At 40.7% G+C, this 23903-nt stretch overlaps 1 protein-coding gene across 1 annotated transcript in view; it reads right to left on the reverse strand.

Moving 5' to 3' along the window:
• LOC126474836 (arylsulfatase B-like) overlaps window positions 1-23903 on the reverse strand; it is an 80552-nt gene that overhangs the window by 19461 nt on the left and 37188 nt on the right. Inside the window, exons 5-6 of the mRNA XM_050102313.1 lie at window positions 22015-22172; window positions 1955-2090 (exon numbers count right to left, since the gene is read on the reverse strand). Of these exons, the coding sequence (XP_049958270.1) occupies window positions 1955-2090; window positions 22015-22172 (294 nt within the window). The remainder of the gene's footprint in view (window positions 1-1954; window positions 2091-22014; window positions 22173-23903) is intronic.

The following is a 23903-nucleotide window of genomic DNA, read 5'->3' on the forward strand; positions in this document are numbered from 1 at the left end:
AATGTTAGTGTCAGAGGGTGGCAGGATGCCCTTCCTGTCGCTACCCTGAACCCCCTGGGACAAAATTAGTGTACCCCAGGTGTCTGCATCTAGTGTGAACCATGAAACAGTGCGAACGTTTTCGAATATCTGCGAGTCGTTTTAAATGAGGCGGAACGTGGGTACCGGCCCGGTATTCACCTAGCGGGATGTGGAAAGCCGCCTAAAACCATACCAGCCCTCTTCGTTAATGCGCCAGGCGGATTCGATCTGGGACCGGCGCGCCTACCCGAGTTCAAGAAGCAGCGCATTAGCGCTCTCGGCTACCCTAGCGCGTAACGAATGAAACGCGATAGCATTAAGAAATCGACAAATGTAAATCTAATTTGGGAAACCTCCACAAACGGCGTGTTATAGTGTTGCTACCATATACATTTTACATTAATGGTCCAATGGAAAATAATGGGTGTGTCGTAAGCCTATTCGAGACTTAAAGTGGAATGACCACATAAAAAAAGGCTTTGAAAAGTAAATGCTGTAGTGGGCTTCAATGGCAGAATCAGACGGATATGTAATTCATGCACGAAACAAGTGGCTTCCGAAACACTCCTTCGACCTATTCTTGAGTACTACTCAACTTTCGACAGTGATGGACCCTATAAGAGAGGCGCTGTTCTTTACGGAGGGCGCACATTCCACGAACATCTGGGCAAAATATTCCTTCCTCCCAAGTACATTTTACGAAATAATCACGACGAGAAAGTCAATAAGATTTCGTACGGAGCCTCAAATAATAATTCCTACGCTCCATTCATAAAACGAATTGAAACAGCTGGGATAGACAATGGTACCAGATATATCCTCAGCCACACACTGATAATTGGCTTAAGGAGTACAAATATAGATGTATATGTAGAGATTCGCCATATGCTTTATCTAGAGTACAGTATTATAGGACGAATGTTAAGTTTATTCCATTAAATATAATTTTGAACTGAATTTTTAATCGCGTATGCTTCCAGGCCTCTTCGAGTACGAAACATCTATGAAGTACACAAACAGACTGAAAAGACGACTGAAAATTTTAACGAGGCTGGGATTCCAACACTGGTCTCCGGCTCAATAGGCAGATGGGCCAACCACTACGCCACCCAGGCACAGAGGCTGTGCTCGACTGCACGGACAAACCAAATAAGCCTGCTGAGGTTCTGTTTCAATACAGGTGGAGAACCCCCGCAAAGCTGTTCGAGCTTAGTGGGAATACAAAGTGGACTGAGGCGTGAATGGGAATTTGGATTGAGGAGGGATGCGTATTAGGGCAGTCCGTATACTTTTGGAAAGACCTGGACTCGAATCCCGGCCTCGATACAGATTCTCATTTGTCGCTTCAGTCTGTATGTAAACATTAATATATGGAATTTAATCATATACAGTCAAAATAATGCGGAAAAATTCTTCGATTGTTTTGAAATGTTATTGTGGAAAAGAGTGCTCAACGTTGAGTCGGCTCAGAGAATGACGACTGATGAAACACTCTAAGAACACGAAAGCAAAGACAACTAATGGAAATGACGATGAAAAGTAAGGTATACTGTAGAGAAGTTGACGGCAAGGAAAAATTTTCAAAGAAAGATTCCATGGAAGAGAGCAATGAGAAAGAGAACACTTAGAAATCTGGATAACATTAAAACGCACGTTTTTATGAGCAGATTGAGGAAAATGCCATTGACAGATGAAACTGAATTTTCTCTAGCCGATAACTCTCGTAAAACAGAAGTGCCAAAGAGAAACAGACACAAATGAGTTGCTGTATAATTGTTTCCCAGTGCAGAGTCCAGAAACGCAGTATCTGTATAACCGGATAACTCAGTGATTCAAGCCTCTGCAGTACTGGTGTCCTCTCAACTTAAAGTTTTTAAGGACGACTTTCTTGTAGGTATGTCTCAGCCGCCGAGAACAAAAGATGAGTACTCACCTGCAGCAGCGTAGAACGTGGGCAGCCAATCGGTGACGTGCATCAGCTGGTGGGACACTCTGGGCGTGTTCTGCAGCAGCGGGCTCCACACCAGGGCCGGGGATCGCACGCCGCCTTCCCACAGCGTCGCTTTCAACTGGAAAGGACCACATGCACTCATCACTACAACTTGTACAGAGCCTGATGGTAAAGCCAGGGTCCGGAAATCTAAGAATAGTGGGATCGAAAGATTTTCGTTCTGCCTTCACTCTTCCTTTCAGCTCTCAACGACTTGAAGATTCGCGAAGAACGACAGGTGATTCCGATTTAACACTGAATTATTCGTAGGACTACTGGGTACATTTGGACCACGCAAATAAGTGGAATCCAGGCCAAAGAGTAGCACTAGACCTTTCAGGCATACGAAGTTACTATTTCTACTACATCGTGTAGCTCGTCTTTACTTTGCCTTTCATGATAATGAAAACAGAATGATAAAGGAACATGGATTCATACATTCCTCACATGAGAGAGTCACACATTTCACTCACATTTCTACGGTTGTCTTTGATAATGAACTTCCATTTGAATCTCATCCAGAGAATAATAGCGCTGTATACTGTACATCTTGAAAGAAACCGCTACTGCCCGTTAGTGAGAAAGAGTAATTGTCTAGGCCGATCAGTTTCTTACAAACCAGAACACAAGGTTTTGTTTCGGTTTCGGCATTATTGTGACCACATTTTTTTTTTTTTTTTTTGCATCTATAGTTGTTTGCTGTTGCACTGTTTACTGTAAATAAACGTCCACTTGAAAGTATATTGCCGAAGACATCGCCTTGATGATACTTTATAGTCTCATGAGATACCATACATGCATATTTACTGCCTAAAATAAGACATCAATATTTATTGTGTAGCAGAGACAACGTTCTCCTCGTATGTGTTCTTTTATTACTTTATTAAAGGAAAGGACAGTATTGTACCTCAGAACTGTTTGTTCTTCATAAAATTGCACATAGAGGCATTCAGATTGAGCCCATGAATGATTCTGCTAAAACAATGTGTTGTTACTTATTGTTGCATCTTCAAACGCTTGTTGATGTCAGAAACGTATGACTTCTCACAATTTTATCCGATGTGGCATGATGTGTATTTATTTTAAGCTTCTAGCATGTGATGAGGAAAACAGACCTTAAAACACCAAATCTGTAATCTATGTACACGTTAGTACAGTGTAGTTTTGTTTCCTCCTGAACAAGCTCCAAATCAGAAATCCAGCTATCTAGGTGCCTCAATATTTTAATATTCGCTATATGAAGTTAATGTTCTGTAATCATAAATAGTGCTAGGCAGCTGTAACACAGGTTGCATCAAAAATAATGATACGATTGTAAAAAATCATAACTATTTTGTTATTGCGAGATATGTGCGTGAACGACGTACTGTTGGAAAAGCAAACTCTCAAGTTTTACATGGTTCCCGCTAGGTAGCAGTAGTGTGCCCTCACTTCAATTCTAGTTAAAATGGTGTCGGGACAAGAGTAAGCGTTTTGTGTTCTTCGTTTTGCGCAGTGTTCAACGTGACTTTCGCCCTAGGTATGGTGTGGAGCCTTCTACAGCACAGAGCATTATACGATGGCATGAACAATTCCGAGAAACAGGTAATTCCTAGAAACAGGTTGTTTGCATAAAGGCAAATCGCCGTCCCCGAGTGTCTGACACAAACATCGAACGCATCCGCCATAGTTTCACAAAGAGTCCGCTAAAATCCGTTCGCCGTGCAGCTCGACAGCTCGACGTACCCCTGATGTCTGTCTGGCATGTGTTGCGTCGGCGTTTACACATGAAACCATACGAATTTCAGCTACTGAAAGCTCTTCGTCAAGGTGACAAACAACAACGTGTGGAGTTCTGTAATTTATTTCTTGGCAAGATGGAGGATGACTGTTTTGTTCCATGCTTACTCTTTAATGACGAGATACCATTCCATTTAAATTGGAAAGGTGAACCGTCATAATGAGAGAATATCAGGTACGGAACAATCACATGAAGTTGTACAACATAAGATGGATTCTCCTAAATTTAATGTGTTTCGTGTAGTTTCGCGGGAAAAGGTGGATGGACCATTTTTCTTCGCCGAGAACCCTGTTACAGAGAGCACATATCTCGATATGCTTCAGAGCCTTCTTTTCCCACGGTTGGAGACTGATTCGAACGACTTCGCTTACCAACAGGATGGGACACCGCCACACTGGCATCTGAAAGTGTGGGAATTTTTAAATTAAAGGATTACTGAACGATGGAACGGTCGCACTGAACCAAATGATTCAGCCTTACATTACTGGCCTCCAAGGTCACCGCACCTGACTGTATCTGATTATTTCTTGTGGGGTTTTATAAAAGACTCCGTTTATGTGCCTCCGTTACCAACAACAATGAATGAACTGACACATCGCATAACGGCAGCAGTGGAAGCTGTAACTCAAAACATGCTCGCTGCAGTGAGGGAACAGTTTGAATACCGCATCGACATATACCCTGCCGCACATACTACGATGCAGCAGCCTTCATAATGAAAGAATCTCACGATACAGAAAGCCTTGACAACCAAGACACTGAAACTAAGAGGAACCCACAACTTGTAGAAGACAAGGCTACAAAAGGTTCAAACAGGATTCCCTCACCATTATGCAGCGCGCGTGCCGTACATCTCAATGGGGTTTCATTGAACACCTATGAAAATGTATGAAAAAAAAGTATTTGAGTTTCCCGTTCGGCAAGAAACAAAATTCATTGAATGTGTTTATTAGTTTCAGAAATATAGACGTGCCAAATCGGATGATTCCCTTTGATACACCCTGTATTTATCTAGTAACCGTTCCATAATTCCATAAGCATTTACGAGCGTGTTTGTTGAGAAGAATGACCTAACTGGATAACCAAATGTGGCGCGAGGAGACAGTGATATGTTTGCTTTTGCAAAATCTAGGGGAGGACCAGTAACAGGAATGACTCAAACTGTAGGAAATCAGGAGCATGAAATACGAGTAGATAGTTTAAAGCGAACAGAAAACATAACTGAGTGAGGCAAACAGTTGTTACTGGGTGCACACTACTCGAAGTGAAGCTAATAAAAATAAAGGGCACTGAATGTAGTATGCAAGAAATGTATGCAGCTCTGATGAGTAAACTAGAAGCGTCTAATAGCAAAATGGAATAAACTGCTACACATATTAAACAGCAGCTAGTTCAGACTAATCAAAACATAGAACCGACTAACAATAGAATAAAAGAAACTGCTAAGTATACTAAACGGCTGCTAGTAAAAGTCGTTCTGGAAACAAACAAACTAACCAATGGTAAATTAGAGAAATACATCAGGTGGACTGAAAAATATTTTCAATCTGTAGACGAGAAAATAGAGAAAGTAATATGACGAAGGCAATATGAAGAAAGCAACGGCAAAAGATTAATCACAAAAGAGTAGCGACTGCAAAAGCAGATGTAGTATATCACAGCAAGTGTATAAACGAAATACAACAGACCATTTCAGGGGCACAATTTTCTGAGCTTATTCCAGCAACAGCTGGTGGTTCAGTGACTTGCTATGAACCACCTATGTCATACTATGTTAAAACAAAAAATTTTTAGTCACTTATTTTATTTTTTTGAAAATTTGTGTGGGAAGAAGGCTTCCCGCGGACCGTGAGATGTTACTATCAAATTTTTAGGAACTTTTTTATTATAAAAACTGACACTGTAAGACAAAATAAAACAAATACATGATTGCTTGATTATTTTTTAGCCACAAATATCAACGAATATTTAATAACTGAATGTTATGGAACAGCCTAAAAGATGGATTTACACACATAGCGATATTGCAGTTTGATAACATTATTCTTGATCGCTTTTCGTCTTTTCCTGTACTCCACATACGACAACACTGCACTTCACAATCTTCTGCGACAGATGTTCTTCCATATTTGAAAGTCTGAGTTCATCAGGAACACCAGTGTCTGCTTTTTTTTAAAATGAATACCGATGGATGCCCAAGTCGTTTCCGTGTTGAGAAACCTGACAGCAATTCTCTTGTTAACTTTAAACGGAATGTTAGGTACTCTCCATTTCCTGTCAGTGCCGCGTGCATTATAAACGCATCCACAAAAATAAAAAATTCTGTGCCACCATTTTAGAGATTGCCGTCCAACTTCATACCGTTCTCGAATCTGAGCGAAGAGATCCATACCTCCAATTGCACTGTTTTACAAACTTACGGCAGTTGGACAAGTCATGCTACATATAGAACCGTCTCTCCCAGTTTGGAAACGAATCTTTCAGCCTTCGGATATGTTGCTGAAGATGGAACTTTTCCTGTTCTTGTGTCTTGCCACTTTACGCAACGACTGACTCTTTCATCCCTGTCTTAAACTCGCCTGGTAAAAATTTGTTTTCCTGAAGACCTTCTCTGTGGCCTCTGATAGTACCAAAAGAATATATTCCATCATCCAAAAGTGTTTGCACTAGGGCGTACAGAGTGAAATAGTTGTCAAATGCAAAAATACATTTACTATTTTTTCAAAGATGAGCACAATTCAGGTGCAACCCTTTCAACAGGAGGAATATTTGCATTATTGTCTTCTGCTTTTCTATAATATATCTACAACCTAAGTAGACAGCGTGTCTTAGCATCAGCCAGGCACGAGACCTGGTACCCTCATTTTATAGGCTTCATGCCCATATAGTGTTTTATGCTTGATCTGCCCTTGAAAAGTATCATATCTTCATCGATGGATAATCTGCCTGAATGATTATATGCCTCTAAGAAATTACTATTTAGGGAGTCAGTTAGTGACCTCACTTTATATAATTTATCATATTTAGAAGAACCCTTCCCCTCTGCCTTCGAATTATCGTTGAGATAAAGGTCCCATAAAAATATTTTTGAATCATTTCAGAGTCATCAATTTCAACACTGGTTCAGCATGCAAAAGAGAACTCCAGTAATTTGATAAATGTGGCAGAGTACGGATGCCCATAACGATGAGCATTCGTGGGATGCGTGCAAGTTTGTTTGTTCAACAATATTCTGAATGATACTTTCACAGAAGATATCAAGAAATTACTCGTATGTAGGATTGGTTTTAGACAAAGCTTTCTTTGGCAATACTAAGCTTTCTCTAACGGGATCTATGTTTAAGCACTGAGGGGAAGCTGGAATTTTTGCCTACTCTGTGGAAGAACCTATAGATACCGAACACACTACATGGACGGAAACGTTGTTTACAATTGAGAGCATTTGTTGTTGAAAAGCAGCAGGAGACTGTGGGTTCAGTGTACTACTATCCACATCTGTTGAAACATCGCCTGATTCAGTGTCGGAAAATGAATCGTACTCGGTAAGTGAGAAGAGATAATCTAGCACGTCTTCCTCTCTAGTAAAGTAATTCTGTGACGAGAAATACCTAAGATAAATGAATGTGACTAATAACAACTCTATATTGACCACATTGAAAATGTGAAGCAGTGTTAGATGTATGGCCAAATATTCCTGCATGTTTATAACATCTTTTATTTGTTAGAATAAAGTAGAATTTTCTTTCATGCGTTAATATCATGAAAATTCCATAAAGTATCAAATAAGTATCATAGGGTTGCTTACAAACGCCATTGTCTGTAGATGAACAAAACCACGAAGTAACAACAAGATGAGATGCCACCGAAATGAGCAAACACACAAATAATCCTCCTCCAATTGTTGCCAGTGCGACTACTAGCAGCTGCTCGAATTTTCAAATGTTTCTCATTCTAATCTACAGATGGAAGCACCAGCAAGATGTTGGAATCTCGGATAGTAGGAGATATTAAATTATGTGGGAAGGTATCTGCCCATTGCCCATAAAAGGGTTAAAACTTTAGATCAAAATTTCAGGAAGGAGCTTGAGAAACGTGATGTGTCACTCTCCAATGTAAATATAGAAATTGATGATAAAGAGTCAGAATTATCCAACCGAATAGCGTCAGTACAGAATTTGATAAAAACTGATACTAGAGAGGTTATTCAGTAGGACGGCAGTGATTGTACTGCCAGAGGCACTGATCTCTTTACTGAGAGAGTAGAAGAAAAGCTACATTCAAAAATAAGAGACTTTATCCCAGTAAATAACAATAGTGGAAAAGCTAACAAAGAAGATCATTACGTGAAAATAGTTACGAAGAGAAAAATAAACAAACAACTGACCATAGGAAGAAAAATGGAATTGTTGTTCATGAAGGCCATTACTTGAAAGTAGGTGGGTTACACAAGATTGTCACTCAGATGAAAGTACCTAATATAGCCACACACAGAAAGAAAGAGATTGAGAGCTTCGCGTTAGATGGTTCCTTTAGCAGAAAAATGTTGAAGAATCTGACTGTAACTTCAAGTAGTACAAATGTAATGAAGAAAGGCATTATAAAAGTAATATACGAAGTTTTAAAAAGATGGTTACAAATATGTTTTCAGGACATGGTGACGTAGTTTCAAAATGTACAAGAATAATTAAACATGACGAAAAATCATTCAGCATTAAGGACAGAGAGAGCTGTACGAAAGGAATTTTGAAGAGCAGTATATTATGAACAAGGTACGTACCTGTCATGAGGTAGCAGTAGCACATGCTGAAATTCCAAAGGAATAATAGGTATATACACTGTAGGTGATGAGCACAGACACAGCGGTAGTTACGGGGAAGCTGGCTGGCTCTGACAGATTTGAATAGAAATTATCTCTCTAGGACACAAACATATGAAATGTGCTTAAAAGACACAGTTACGGTGCTGAAAAAAAAAATAGGACAAACTTTAAAAGTTTCCAACTCAGTCAAGATTTATTGTTGCATCAGTGCATATGGAGTACATGAAATAATGACATTTATAGATCAATAGCACTAGCTGTTCTGAGGTGCCAGGTATCAACCCATACTGAAACACTTACATTAGTACGGGGTGCACCTTCAAAAAGCGGCAATGCGGGAGCTGACTCTTGACATATAGTCGATCGTACAGAGCGAGAGTTACTGTCCTGAGATGCGTTATTCTACACCTGCTCGTTCTGTTCACGAAGATCTCTCAGAGTTGTTGGTTGACGCACGAATGACTTCCGAATCACCCCTCATCCCATCATATCCCACACATGATCCATTTGAGACAAGTCCGGAGATCGTGCTGGCCAGAGAGGTAGCTGCACATCTCCTATAGCACGTTGACTTTCACGGGCAGTGTGTGGGTGAGCACTACCCGTTTGAAACAACACATCACCTTCCTGTTGCCAGAACAGCAAAAGAGCCGGTCTACTAATATTCTGCACATACCGAGCGCAGCTTAACGTTCCTTCCAGAAACACAAATGGTGAACAAGAATTGTAGCTTATCGCACCGCAGACCATACGTCCTAGGGTGGGACCAGTGTGTCTTGGACGAATTGACCCAACGAGACAGCGCTCACCAGGTCTACACTCTATACACAAACGGCCATCACTTGGGTGGACACTGCCTCCATCACTGAAGACCATGGCGTGCCATTCTATCTTCCAGTTGATCTTCTAACAGCGTTAGCCGAGGGGTGCATGTCGATGCTGTGCCGTGAGTTGAAGACGGGCACGTCCATCGTCCCACTGCTAATAACCGGTTCGCAACAGTTAGTGTTGCCACATCTGACCTCACACGTCCTCTTCGCTGTGCTGTGGCAGCTGTACGATCTGCCACCCTTGCCCTTACCACAAGTCAATCCTGGTGGATGTCTGTGATGCGTGGACGTCCAGTATCTCAAATCGGAAGTGAGAATGTTCATTTGACGGCTGACAACGGCATCGTTGCACAACTGACGAAACACGTCCTAGTTGTGAGGCAATTCCCCGAGAGGAGCATTCCGCTACTCGGGAAGTCACAATATGACCCCTTTCAAAATCGTTCAGTTGCTATAGGAAGCACGATTGCATCTCGGTTTGCACCACGCTAAGCTTTACGGCTGTTAACCTTCCCTATTAAGGGGTAGATACGGATGGTGCTCTGGTTGCTATGCCCCTATGCTATCTATTGGCAGAAGATGTTAGAAACCGTTATCAGTACATCCACTAACCCCTAGGTGGCATATGTCATTATCAGATCAAGATCGACGTCGTATTTCCAGTTGTACTAATTTTTTCTCCGGCAGAGAATGTTACATAATTCACTTACATAATAAAGGAGTTTTGCTATTTGGGGAGCAAAATAACTGATGATGGTCGAAGTAGAGAGGATATAATATGTAGACTTGCAATGGCAAGGAAAGCGTTTATGAAGAAGAGAAATTTGTTAACATCGAGTATAGATTTAAGTATCAGAAAGTCGTTTCTGAAAGTACTTGTATGGAGTGTAGCCATATATGGAAGTGAAACGTGGACAATAAATAGTTTGGACAAGAAGAGAATATAAGCTTTCGAAATGTGGTACTACAGAAGAATGCTGAAGATTAGATGGGTAGATCGCATAACTAATGAGGAGGTACTGAATAGGATTGGGGAGAAGAGGAGATTGTGAGACAACTTGACTAGAAGAGGGGATCGGTTGGTAGGACATGTTCTGAGGCATCAAGGGATCACCAATTTAGTATTGGAGGGCAGCGTGGAGGGTAAAAATTGTAGAGGGAGACCAAGAGATGAATACACTAAGCAGATTCAGAAGGATGTAGGCTCCAGTACGTACTGGGAGATGAAGAAGCTTGCGCAGAATAGAGTAGCATGGAGAGCTGCATCAAACCAGGACTGAAAACCACAACAACAACAATAACAACAGTAGCTCATTAAGATTGTAAGAGTACTAAGAGGAACAATAGTTTTAAGCTTTTTGAGAAAATGTGTGTTTAGTTCCATGTTTGTTTACAGCAAGTAGTAGGAGTTGAAAGAACAGCTCTAGGACCTTGTAATGATTTTTTAAATTCTTTTATATTGTCTTTATGACTGTTTTTTTTATTCCTGTTGTGACGTCAGTGTGGCAGTTTAAAGAGCCAGTGCAGAGTGTCTAATGCTAATGGCCTTTAAGTGGCAAAGCTGACGCAGCCGGGTGAGTGAATGAATGGAGGCCGACGTGACGTAATCAAGGATGCGTCTCAATAGGTTTGTTAGTAAACGGATTAGGTGAAGAGTATTGACCCTAAGGAAGGGGTATAAACAACATAAGTAAACGCAATTGTTTCACGTTGGCGATTAATAATTACTGTTAAATAATAAGTTAAAGTGCAATACACCGAAGAGCCAAAGATTCTGGTACACCTGCCTAACATCGTGTAGGGCCCCCAGAGCACGCAGAAGTGCCGCAACACGACGTGGCATTAGTGGTTTGGTTTGTGGGGGTTGAAGGTACCAGACTACAAAGGCCATCGGTCCCGAGGTGGCAAGGACTCGACTAATGCCTCAAGTTGACCTGGAGGGAATTGACACCATAAATCCTGCAGGGCTGTCCACAAATCCGTAAGACTACGACGGGGTGGAGATCTCTTCTGAACTACACGTCGCAAGACGTCCTAGATATGCTCAGTAATGTTCATGTCTAGGTAGTATGGTGAGCAGCGGAAGTGTTTAAACTCAGAAGAGTGTTCCTGGAGCCGCCCTGTAGCAATTCTGGATGTGTGGCGTGTCACATAGTCCTGCTCAAATTGTTCAAGCCCGTCGGAATGCACAGTGGACATGAATGGATGCAGGTGATCAGGCAGAATGCTTACGCACATGTCACCCGTATCTAGACAAATCAGGGGTCCCATATCACTCTACCTGCACACCCCCCACACCATTTGAGAACCTCCACCAGCTTGAACAGTACCCTGCTGACATACAGAGTCCACGGATTCATGAGGTTGTCTCCATACCCGTGCACATCCATCCACTCGATACAATTTGTAACGAGACGTGTCCGACCAGGCAACATGTTTCAGCCATCAACAATTCAATGATGACACTGACGGGCCCAGGCAAGGAGTATAGCTTTGCGTCGTGCAGTCATCAAGGGTACACGAGTGGTACTTCGTCTCCGAAAGCACATATCGATGATGTTTCTTTGAATGGTTCGCACGATGACATTTGTTGATGGTGTAGCACTAAAAAATCTACAGCGATTTGCGGAAGGGTTCAACTTCTGTCACGCTGAACAATTCTCTTCAGTCGTTGTTGGTGCCGTTCTTGCAAGAATTTTTCCGGGCGCAGAGATGTCGGAGAATTAAGTTTTACCAGGTTTCCCATATTCATGATACACTCGTGAAATAGTCGTACGGGAAAATCCCCACTTCATCGCTACCTCAGAGACGCTGTGTCCCATCGCTCGGTCGTCGACTATAACACCACGTTGAAACTGATCTTGATAACTTGCCATTGTAGCAGCAGTAACCGACGTAACAACTGCGCCGGACACTTGTTGTCCTATATAGGTGTTGCCGCCCACAGAACCGCATTCTGCCTGTTTATATATGTCTGCATCTGAATACGCACGCCTATACCAGTTCTTTGGTGCTTCAGTGTATAATGAAATTAGTGTTCAGCAGCCTTACAATTGGGAAATCATTTTAAGAACATATTTAAAATAGTGAAAGAGGCAGCAGAAGAAACAGTTGCGATGGGAGGAAAGGAAAGAAACGAATGGTTTGATGATGAACGTAGACTAGCAATAGCAGATAAACATGAAGGGCTACTAAGAACATTGCAGAGTGTTACAAGAAAAATGTGGAGGTGTATAACGAATTAAGGTCTTGCTCGGAGGATATGTAAGAAAAAGAGAAAGGAATGACTGAAATCAAAATTTCAAGAGATAGAAGAACAAAAGGAAGAGAATGAGACGATAAAATCCTTTAATGCATTAGGAAATAAGAGAAAAAAATTTCGACCCATTTAAATTGCATGCCAAAATAGAAATTGTAAGATAATCAGGGACGAACTACACAAAATACAGAGATTTACAGAATACTTTGAACATATGCTCAGTACAAACTCTGACCAGGTACCATGTGATCCACAAAAACAGGAGGAGAATATAGAGGCAAGAGCAGATGAAAGGGAAGAACAGTGGAGGAGGTGAAGTCAGTGAACATATAAACTGAAAAATGTGGTCCTGATGAGATGGGATAGTGTAAGAACTTATGAAATTTCGTGCTCATCCTCTAGTAAGTGAAATACATGCGTTAATAGATAACATATGGGAAAGTGAAAGAATACCTGAGAATCGGAAAACTATAATAATATTCCCTATATGTAACAAGGGATAAAATTTGCTTGTGAAAATTGTGGAGGCATAACATTATGGAATATATCCTACTAGATACTTTCCGGGCTGCTGAATGAAAGTATAAAAAAGTGCACTGAAAATATTCTTGGGTAACACCAGTGTGATTTCCTACGAATTAGAGGCACTTTTGACCCGTTGTTTCTTATTCGCCAACTAATGGAGAAATAATTACGAATATGATATAAGTCTCCATTTACTGTTTGTTGCTTCTAAAATTATTTTTGATGGTGTTAACAGACCGGCATTGTATAACGTACAAAAGTATTGGGCACCTGTGACAAGCCTAAGAAGATTAGGTGAGTGAATAATGAAGGACACTAATGCAAAAGTGAACAACAACGTGATCAAGAGCTTTATCTTTACAAATGGAGTGGAACAGACTTATGGTGTCCATTCAGTCCTATTTAACGTCGTACTGCATAGTCTGACACAATAATGAGGAAGAATAATGATTAAATCTAGTCATACATATGCGATGCAGATGATATTGCAATTATGGCAGCAGATGTAAACACCCTTACAGAAATGTAGGAAATAATTGAAGCAGAAGGAGCAAAAATTGGACTTACAAACAACCTAAAGGAATTTGAAAGAAAAATACTGCGAAACGTTTATGGGTACATGGTTGGAGAATGAGGTACAACAGCGAAACGCAAGAGATTATACAAGGGGACGCTATAGTGAAATTTGTTGAATCTCAAAGAAGCCGCTGGTTAGGACATATGGAGAGAATGTCAGATGACAGGATGCCCAAATGAATAATTAAAGGTAGATCTAAATCCACTAGAAGGAAGAGCCCACCAGGAGCTAGTGGCAGTACAGTGTATTTTCCGACTTTAACAAGATGGAGGCCCGAGGAAGGGAGAGAACAGAGATGTATGGAGGAAGACTGTTGAGGAGTCCTAGAGTCGTCAAGGCCTCTTGTGCCAAAGAAGAAGAAGAAGAAGAAGGAGAATAAGTGAAAATATATTTCATCTAATGAATTAGCTGTTTATTAACTTAAAATATATATTTAATAAGGAAGAATCACTAATTAATAAGAAGAGCAGTTTGAATTTTTTTAATTTGTCACATGGACAGAATAATAAATCTGATGATTAAAATATTCGCTGTCTGAATAATATAATCCACAGGCGTTCTTATGTTCTTTCTAAAGAACCGTATATGTTTTTGTTGCATGTACTCATATTAAATGAATGCATGATGAATGCAAACACAGTAACATTCGGAGCACAAATAACAAAATAGCATGCACTGAGGGCCGAACCAGGTGAACGATCAGCAGCAAGGGACGAGGTTGGTACATATGCAGATGATGGCTTTCTTCGGCGAAACGCCTCGCCTAGGCCCAGCGTGCTCGGCCAGCGAATAACGGTGTTTGACATAAGACAATTGTGTCGGTATCATGAGTTCTGGAAGAGCTACCATGGGGGGTATGTGCTTCTTAATAAAGCGTTATGGTGAGCAGTAATGCTCCAATGCAGGAAATAATTTTCCTCGTGCATTGCTTATAATTCGTTTGTGTATTCTCCCATACTGTATTTGTGTAGTGTAAATCGTAACAAAATGGATCAGGTGTCACTAAGGCTCACGCACTAAGAGTTATGTACAAACTTAATTATGCATGTAGACAGTTCGTACATTCCGTGAATCGATAATCTCCACCGTTTTTGCCTGTTATCGACATTGATACTGGCAAGTTATCTGCTCCAGGGATTCCCCGATTTTCGAGAATGTTTTCATTTCAATAATATAAAGGTGACATAAAATCACGCGACAGGCAGGTGAAGGTTATCTTGATTATCATCAGTTCTGCAATCAAGGAGACTTGGCGGCAGACTAGTCTGCAAATATTTGTTTCACATCCAGATTGATACGCCATATCTACCTCAGTAATCGCTCCTGGATATCTGATGATTTACAAATTCCGAAACGCGTCATATGAACAACAAAGTCATTCCTTGGGCGACGTATAGATTTTACCATATAATACAGTCAGCTTGAATGTAAAACTACTGACTGTTTTAATTTCAAATTTAACGTCGAATAACACATGACAAAAGAAATATCTTTTGTTGTTTAATTACAAATTAACTGTTTTCGGATATTTTTCTTTACTTTTACTGTGAAAGTTTGCTCCTTGCCAAATGTTATGATTCTAGTCCAACGGAAGATATCCTACACCTTTTCATGAGTGGGCCGGCTGGAGTGGCCGAGCAGTTCTAGGCGCTACAGTCTGGAACCGCGCGACCGTTGCGGTCGCAGGTTCGAATCCTACCTCGGACACGGATGTGCGTGATGTCCTTAGGTTAGTTACGTTTAAGTAGTTCTAAGTTCTAGGGGACTGATGACCACAGAAGTTAAGTCCCATAGTGATCAGAGCCATTTTTCATGAGTGGCTTTGCGAGAGTGACCTAAATGGCTTCCGGTGGCATTGACATTACATCACCAACGGCCTATGGACCTTGGTATGCGACATAAATTTGAATTGTCCGTTCCTGAGGGAAAAGCGTCTTAAAACACGGACGAGTAGATGGAGATAATAACTGACAAAAATTTGTTGCTTCTCTGATATAAATACAAATTAACAGTTTTCGAATTTTTTACTTCACTTGTTCTCTGAAAACTTGCTTCTTGCCAAATATCATGATTCTAGGACAAGGGGAAGTACCCTACAGATTATGATGAGTGACTTGCGCGTATTAAAATATGTGACATAAACTGTGGTACATTTTGATTGCATTCACTTAGAAGCAAACGTTTACTATTCGACAAGACACTATAGATCTTTGTATGTGACATAAATTTCAACTACATACCTCTACACAATCCTGAGGGAAAGGAGTATTAACAGACTGGCAAACAGACAAACAATCGGATGATAAATGACCAAAACATCTCTTTTTCGTGTGGTATAACAACAAATTTACAGTTTTCGGAATTTTTCCTTTGGCTATATAGTGTAACCTTACTTTTTGCCAAATTTCATAATTGTAGACTGACGGAATGTACCAAATAGATTTGATGAATCAGTTTGTGAGTATTAAAATACGTGACATGAACAACCGTATCTTTTGATTCAATTTCCTAGAAGCTTCAATTCTTTACCCCCCAAGGGATCATAGACCTCAGTATGTGACATAAATTTCGACTCGATACGTTACCAGTCCGCGAGGAAAAGGGTTTTTAACAGTTGGACAGACACGCGAACAACAAAGTGACCCTATATGAGTTTCATTTTTACCGACTGAGGCACGAAACTCTAAAAATGCTCCGATAGGCTTCTTTGGGACGGGCAACTAGCCGCTAGAAAATGCGAGCGAAATGTTTTTATTATTTTTGTAAAAGCTTGTAAAATGTAACAATATTTTGCTGAAGTTGTGAGCAAACTTTAGGTTAGTAATCAATATTCCGCACGTTATATTTACTACTTTTGATGTTGTATTTGAAATGTTTTGTTTGATATGTTATTGGTGTTCAAAGATTTTCTGTTTGAAAGATTGATGATATCAGAGCACGGGCGGTAAAATTCAAAGGTTCTCTTAATACAGTTAGTCGGGAAGCTAAGACAGGCTGTTTATTACCTGCAAATGTAAGAGTACCTCATGAAAAATTAGATATTGTATTTAAAATAGCTCATAATGAATTACTAAAATTAATTTGACGAAAAAAGATAAATACATAAAACAGGTGGCGCAAAACATGTACTGATCTAAATTTTTATGGCTGCTCCTAAGAGCTGAAAGACGGGGTTTCCAGTGCTTCCAAAACTGCGATTTTGCTAATGAAGAATCACAGTTTTGAAAAAGAATTTACCGAAGGAGATGTGTAAGGTATTTCTTACGTTAAAACCCTTTTATTTCCTTATTTTGCAGTTTTACATTTCTATATCGCGTCTGCAGACAATATGTTCCACTTAGGCTAATGACACACTAGGCGATTTTCTTCTCCGAAGGTCAATGATTTTTGTCGCGTCGGAAATGGAACTCCATGTTGCAAACGGAAGGTGTCACACTGGGCTGTAATTGTAGCTCCGTTAAGTTTCCGCGCGCGACTGTTGCTGCCGAGTGGGCTCGGGCCTATTTTTGGCGCGGTAATAATCGTCGGCAAACCCTGCTACACTAGACTGTTATCATTACCAATCGCGCAGCAGCCACAAGGACACTGTACTATGTTCGGTTTCGTCTGTGTGTGGCAATGTCCGAAAACTCTGTAAATATCGTTCCAATGGATCATGTGGACAGTGAATTGATAATAATTGAGGTGGAGAAATATCCCTGTTTCTACAGCGCAAAATCGCAAGATTATAAAGACAGAAGTATAGAACAAGGTGTGTGCAGATGTTGTTGGGACTGAGAAGTGGAACTCGTCATCACTGAAAGCAAAAAATGCTGTACGTAAGATGATATACATACATACTGGTACTTAGGTGCTTGAAACGTTTCATGACAATCGACGTAACTTTCGCCTAGACAACAACTAAAAAAGTAATTTAATTTTTATTTTTCCTTCTCCCTCTAATAGCATGACATGTATACAAACCTGTTGTGCGAAATCAATGTAACTAATTGTGTTGAAACTTTGCGTGATTTAATATAATGTTTTCAGAGGCATGGCCGGCAGGGTTGGCCGAGCGGTTCTAGGCGCTACAATCTGGAACCGCGCGACCGCTACGGTCGCAGGTTCGAATCCTGCCTCGGGCATGGATGTGTGTGACGTCCTTAGGTTAGTTAGGTATAAGTAGTTATAAATTCTAGGGGACTGATAACCTCAGATGTTGAGTCCCATAGTGCTTAGAGCCATTTGAACCATTTTTTTCAGAGGTATTTTCAGAATGTTTTCTGTATTTTAAAAAAGGCAGAGAAATAAATACTTAGAAATTTTAAATTTTTTTTTGCTAGTATCTTAATCCAATAATACCTAAGATTATGAGGATACAGTTAAAAAAATCGTAAATTTAAGGTTTTGTGGAATAAGTTATTTCAAAAGTTAAAAGGGAACCTACAAAGGATTGTTTGAAAGAACGGTATTCTTATGAACGTATTCGTAGCATTATGTATTTAAGTCATCAACCAAATAGTCTAACACTACAATGTGAACATGAAATGTATCGACTACTAATACTTCTAAGTTCAGCTGATGACAACAACGACATCCTCATCTGCAGACGTCTAATTTTCTTTACCGGCAATGTATGCGCCTTGCCAAGAAACTGATCCTTCCACAGAGCAGAAGAAGTTGCCAAAAGTGTGTCTAATGTCACATTCACAGTTGCTACCTCTTAGCCCTACATTTTCCATAGATTCCAGAGAACAGGTTAAATTATCTTCAAACCGATAGCCATCATGCTTCTGCACAAAGTTATGAAGCATGCAAGGCGTTTTTATAATACTTTGAGCCAAGTTACTATTAACGTCTGTGTCCCTGTGGAAAATTCGCCACTTGTTAGCAAGGATGTCAAACGAACATTCTACTTCAAGCCTTGCTTTACTCAGCCTATAATTAAACACTCTCCCCGACAACGTGAGTGATCTTCTTGCAAAAGACCGCATCAAGTGTTTATCAAGAGCAAAACCTTCGTCACCTGCAAGTACGAAAGGCATATTTTCATTGTTTGGTAAATTATTCAAAGGTTTGACGTCTGAAAAAGGTAACCTGCCATTATAAAGCGCTCTCACGAAGTTAGTTCCTTTTAAAATATTTGAATCACCATCGTTTCCATATCCTCCTATATCACTGTGTCGGAAGCAATAGTCACTATCCGCAACTGTCATAAGCACTAAGGAATGAAACTGTTTATCACAAACAAATTCACTTCCACTATTCCATGGCTTCACGAATCGCAGGTGCTTACCGTCAATGGCACCTATGCAGTGAGGAAAATTAGCAGTTTTCTCAAAATTCAGAGCAATGTCTGTAAGTCCTATTTCGTAGGATTTGGCATGTACTATGGCTGTAAGCAGTTATAAATTTCTCTGCATGTACCTTCACTTATGGACGCAGCAGTTGAGCCTCCTAGCAAAAAATCGTAGTGCAGGGAATTCGTGGAGCATCCAATTCCCAGATACGTGCTATAAATAAGTAGAGTATAAAACACAATATCAGGTTGATGGAAATTAATTAATTTCAATGAACAAGTGTAAGAATAATTACTTTTGCTTTCCTACAGGAAAAGAAGTACAAAGCGGTGGAAAAATGTACGTGATGGATACATACGCAGCCCGAATATATATATATATATATACGCTGCCACTCCTATTATTTTTTTGTAATTTTTTCGGGCTGCGTATGTATCCATCACGTACATTTTTCCACCGCTTTGTACTTCTTTTCCTGTAGGAAAGTAAAAATAATTATATATACGCTGCCCCACTCCTTTTATTTTTTTGTAATTTTTTCGGGCTGCGCATGTATCCATCACGTACATTTTTCCAACGCTTTGTACTTCTTTTCCTGTAGGAAAGCAAAAATAATTATTCTTACACCTGTTTATATATATATATATATATATATATATATATATATATATATATATATATATATATATAGGTGCCTTTCGTGCAAGAAGCCATGGAATTGAGGCACTAAGTAAAGACTTTCTTCTGCAATTTTGTAACATTTATATGTATTTCCAATGGATATGGTAGTTAATTACCTACTCAATACCGACTTATTATATACTTATCACGTCACACACACTTGTACAGTACAAAGTGGTATGTGGGTTTTTCCAAAAATGTTTCTTTTAATTTCAGGACCTCAGGAAATTTGAATGATGCCTCTATCCTTGATAATGATGAAGCGGAAAAGCATCATGAAGACTATGCACCGACACCTAACACTGCTGCTAAGTCTTCCACTGCTAAAGCAGATAAAAAGAATCTTCAGAACCCATTTGATAGAGAGTTGATAAGAGTTTTGACACATAGTTCAACTTGTGCTGTAGTATAGAAGAATCCTGATAAGTTGTTTTTGACATCTGTTTTGCCTTACTTAAATGACTACCGTCGATAAACTAGACTTTCAAATAAAAAAATTACAGTAAATAAAATCTTATATCCGAAAGACAGTAGAGAGCAGCACTACTACTGACTCCTTCACAAATACTGCACCGTCAGGTTCATCGACAGTGACAAGCACCCAAAGCCCTACACCTGAGAGCCCAATCACTTATTTTTCGCCAGTGACTGGACTGCCGGATGAAGACTCGATCTTGTCATTTGAAGTATATTACAAGTCATGAGGCAGCTGACATGTAATGTAAACTCCTTCACTGAAACCTAGTTTATGTTAACGTTATGTTAAGTGTATGTTCATGTCCATAAATTATGTTCTCTATCTAATTAAAAAAACGTACCTCAATGCTACTGCAAGTATTTCGTCCGCCCCAACACAGTCACGTAACCTGGTATCCTTCTTTTGTGAGTTAATTTCTAAATTGGAGAGCAGTAAGTCGAAAGACGCTGCGGTTATTCGGCAATAATCAAAGAATTTCTCTGGATAACTCCTAAGTTTCTTGTGTAACAACACAAACATTCGCACACTTGGACGATTAATAATAAATGGAGGAATCCACCGTTTTCGTTGGCGGTTACGCCTTCTGTGACGTGGAGCTACATATAATGCTACTGCAGTTAAATATTTCAATTTAGAATGAGAGGTCATCATGCATGGTGTCTCTCGTGGCTGGTTGCAACACAACTGCAGAAGCCAGCGATTTTTGTCACTAGTGCGGCACCCAGTTTCGTCGGCGCTACTTCATCCTCCGCAATTATGAAGTGTGACACCCTAGGCGACTATTTCAGCCGCAATTATTAGCGAGGGGAGAAAATCGCCTAGTGTGGCATTAGCCTCAGTGAGTAAGGCGGTACTGCAGAACGCACACAGTCGGGAGTAAGACTGGGGTTCTCACGCTAGTTGAAGGAGCCAGTGGACCATACGGCGTTTCCAATGGACGGTGCTGCTAGGCGCTGTGGCTACAAATGAGATCGCCCGTTACGTCAGCAGCGAGATACGTAGGAAAAGTAGTTATTCTGCTGCGATGCAGGTAATATTACTTAATAAATATTTGCTAATAAAAGGGGATTTTCCTATGCAGATATTAGGAGAGGACTACAGATCACAAGTGCTTTGTTACAACAATATTACCGTGCCTAATATCCATCATCTTAATACATAAGTGAATAATGATGAGGCTAACGAAAATGTATGAACGGTGACAAAGTATCACGAGCGTAACTACGAGGTACAGACTGCACACCATAGTTGCCAGTCGCCGATCGGATGCCGTCCTATCTAATTCTCTCGTAAGACTATGATCTTAGAAAATCGTTAGCTTTCAGTTAATCACTGTTAATTATGTCGATGTTATCAGTTTATGGTGGTAGTAGATAAATACATAATAATGGTATCCCTTTTGGACGTTGTTCCGAATGATATAGATTCCAGCTTCATCACGTAAAATGATAGTGGTAGAATTGCACTTTAACAGAGAACCAGACAGCGCTGATACTGCTTCTGCGAGGGACATAAGCTTCGAAAGCTTCTCGGCAAAACAGGTAGAAAAAACCCTACAGAACGACTCACTAAGATAGTTCGCCAACTCGGATGGAAAAGCACAGCCACTCATATTGTACGTCTCTTATGCCATTCTCTATGGACTCACTGGCTAAACTGGAAGATTTCCGGAGGTTTAGTACGAGTGAGGGTGTACTGGCATTGAAAATGATCTGCCCAGGTGCGACACCTGCTACGATACTTTACAGCACGCTGCATTGTATATCTCTACTTACACCTCTGAAGGGGTAGTTTGATCCCCAGTTGGCAGTTCCGCCAGTTGAGGGTGCTCCGTTGTCCGGGGTGAACACGATGATGGAGTTCTCCAGCATTCCCCGCTGTTGAAGCGCAGCCACTACACGCCCCACCGATTCATCCAGTTTGGACACAACGCCTGTAACACGAGAAGGGGCAGATACCGCACTTCGATGAAACAATCAGCAGTGCCTGTCACCATCGCTGAAAACAAATTGCATTTAGAGTTCCGCTAGAAATCATCTCTTTTGATCTGGAAAAGGACCCCTCTCGCTGTAATACTCCCATCGGTGACCTAATGTTCCAAAATTAGTCTCACCAAACCACAGAGTATCACACACTCCGTCGTACCTTCTGTATTACCTACCGTTCACTTAGTATCTCCTTTACCAGGTACTGAAATTTCCACATCTCCTTCGGCACTTAGAACCCATACTCTTCTCGTACATCTCCTGTAACCAAAATGCCTACACCCTACACTCACCCTTAGCCGGTGCCACGTCTCTATCAGCAGGCTCCCCTTCCCACCATCTCAATGCACTACATATCCATTCCCAACGGAATTTCAACCTCTCTTAGACATTCATGATATTTATCCCCCCTTCTCCCTCTTCAACCTTCCAATCATGAGCTACTCTACTGGTTCAAATGCCTCTGAGCACTATGGGACTTAACATCTGAGGTCATCAGTCCCATAGAACTTAGAAATACTTAAACCTAACTAACCTCATCACACACATCCACGTCCGAGGCACGATTCGAACCTGCGGCCGTAGTAGTCGCGCGGTTCCGGACTGAAGCACCTAGAGCCGCTCGACCACAGCGGCCAGCTGTACGACGGTTAAAAACCCTTTTTTTGACGAACGAGCTGAAATTTATGCTTGCTAAGGTGTACATTTCCTTGGCGGTGTACAAAATTTAAGCTTCTAAGTCAATGCAATCTCAGAACACCGCCATTTATGTCACATATTTTGATACGAACTCACTCGTCAAAACATATAGGGCACTTCTCGTTAGCTTAGAGTGATAAAATTGGGCAAAAGCGAGTTTCCACAGTTAAAGTAAAGGAAAACATCTGAAAACTGTAAATCTATAACTACATTCCCCCCCATGAACCACGGACCTTTCAGTTGGTGGAGTTGCTTGCGTGCCTCAACGATACAGATAGCCGCACCGTAGGTGCAACCACAACGGAGGGGTATCTGTTGAGAGGCCAGACAAACGTGTGGTTCCCGAAGTGGAGCAGCAGCCTTTCAGTAGTTGCAGGGGCAACAGTCTGGATGACTGACTGATCTGGTCCTGTAACACTAACCAAAACGGCCTTGCTGTTGTGATACTGCGAACGGCTGAAAATAAGGGGAAACTACAGCCATAATTTTTCCCGAGGGCATGCAGCTTTACTGTATGATTAAATGATGATGGCTTCCTCGTGGGTAAAATATTCCGGAGGTAAAATTATCCCCCATTCGGATCTCTGGGCGGGGACTACTCAAGAGGACATCGTTATCAGGAGTAAGAAAACTGACGTTCTACGGATCGGAGCGTGGAATATCAGATCCCTTAATCGGGCTGGTAGTTAAGAAAATTTAAAAAGGGAAATGGATAGGTTAAAGTTAGATATAGTGGGCATTAGTGAAGTTCGGAGGCAGGAGGAACAAGACTTTTGGTCAGGTGAATACACGGTTGTAAATACAAAATCAAATAGGGGTAATGCATGAGTTGGTTTAATAATGAATGAAAAAAAAATAGGAGTGCGGGTAAGCTACTACAAACAGCATAGTGAACGCATTATTGTGGCCAAGATAGACACGAAGCCCACGCCTACTACAGTAGTACAACTTTATATGCCAACTAGCTCAGCAGATGATGA

The sequence above is a fragment of the Schistocerca serialis genome, chromosome 4 (assembly GCF_023864345.2).
Source record: "Schistocerca serialis cubense isolate TAMUIC-IGC-003099 chromosome 4, iqSchSeri2.2, whole genome shotgun sequence".
NCBI classification, from domain to species: domain Eukaryota; kingdom Metazoa; phylum Arthropoda; class Insecta; order Orthoptera; family Acrididae; genus Schistocerca; species Schistocerca serialis.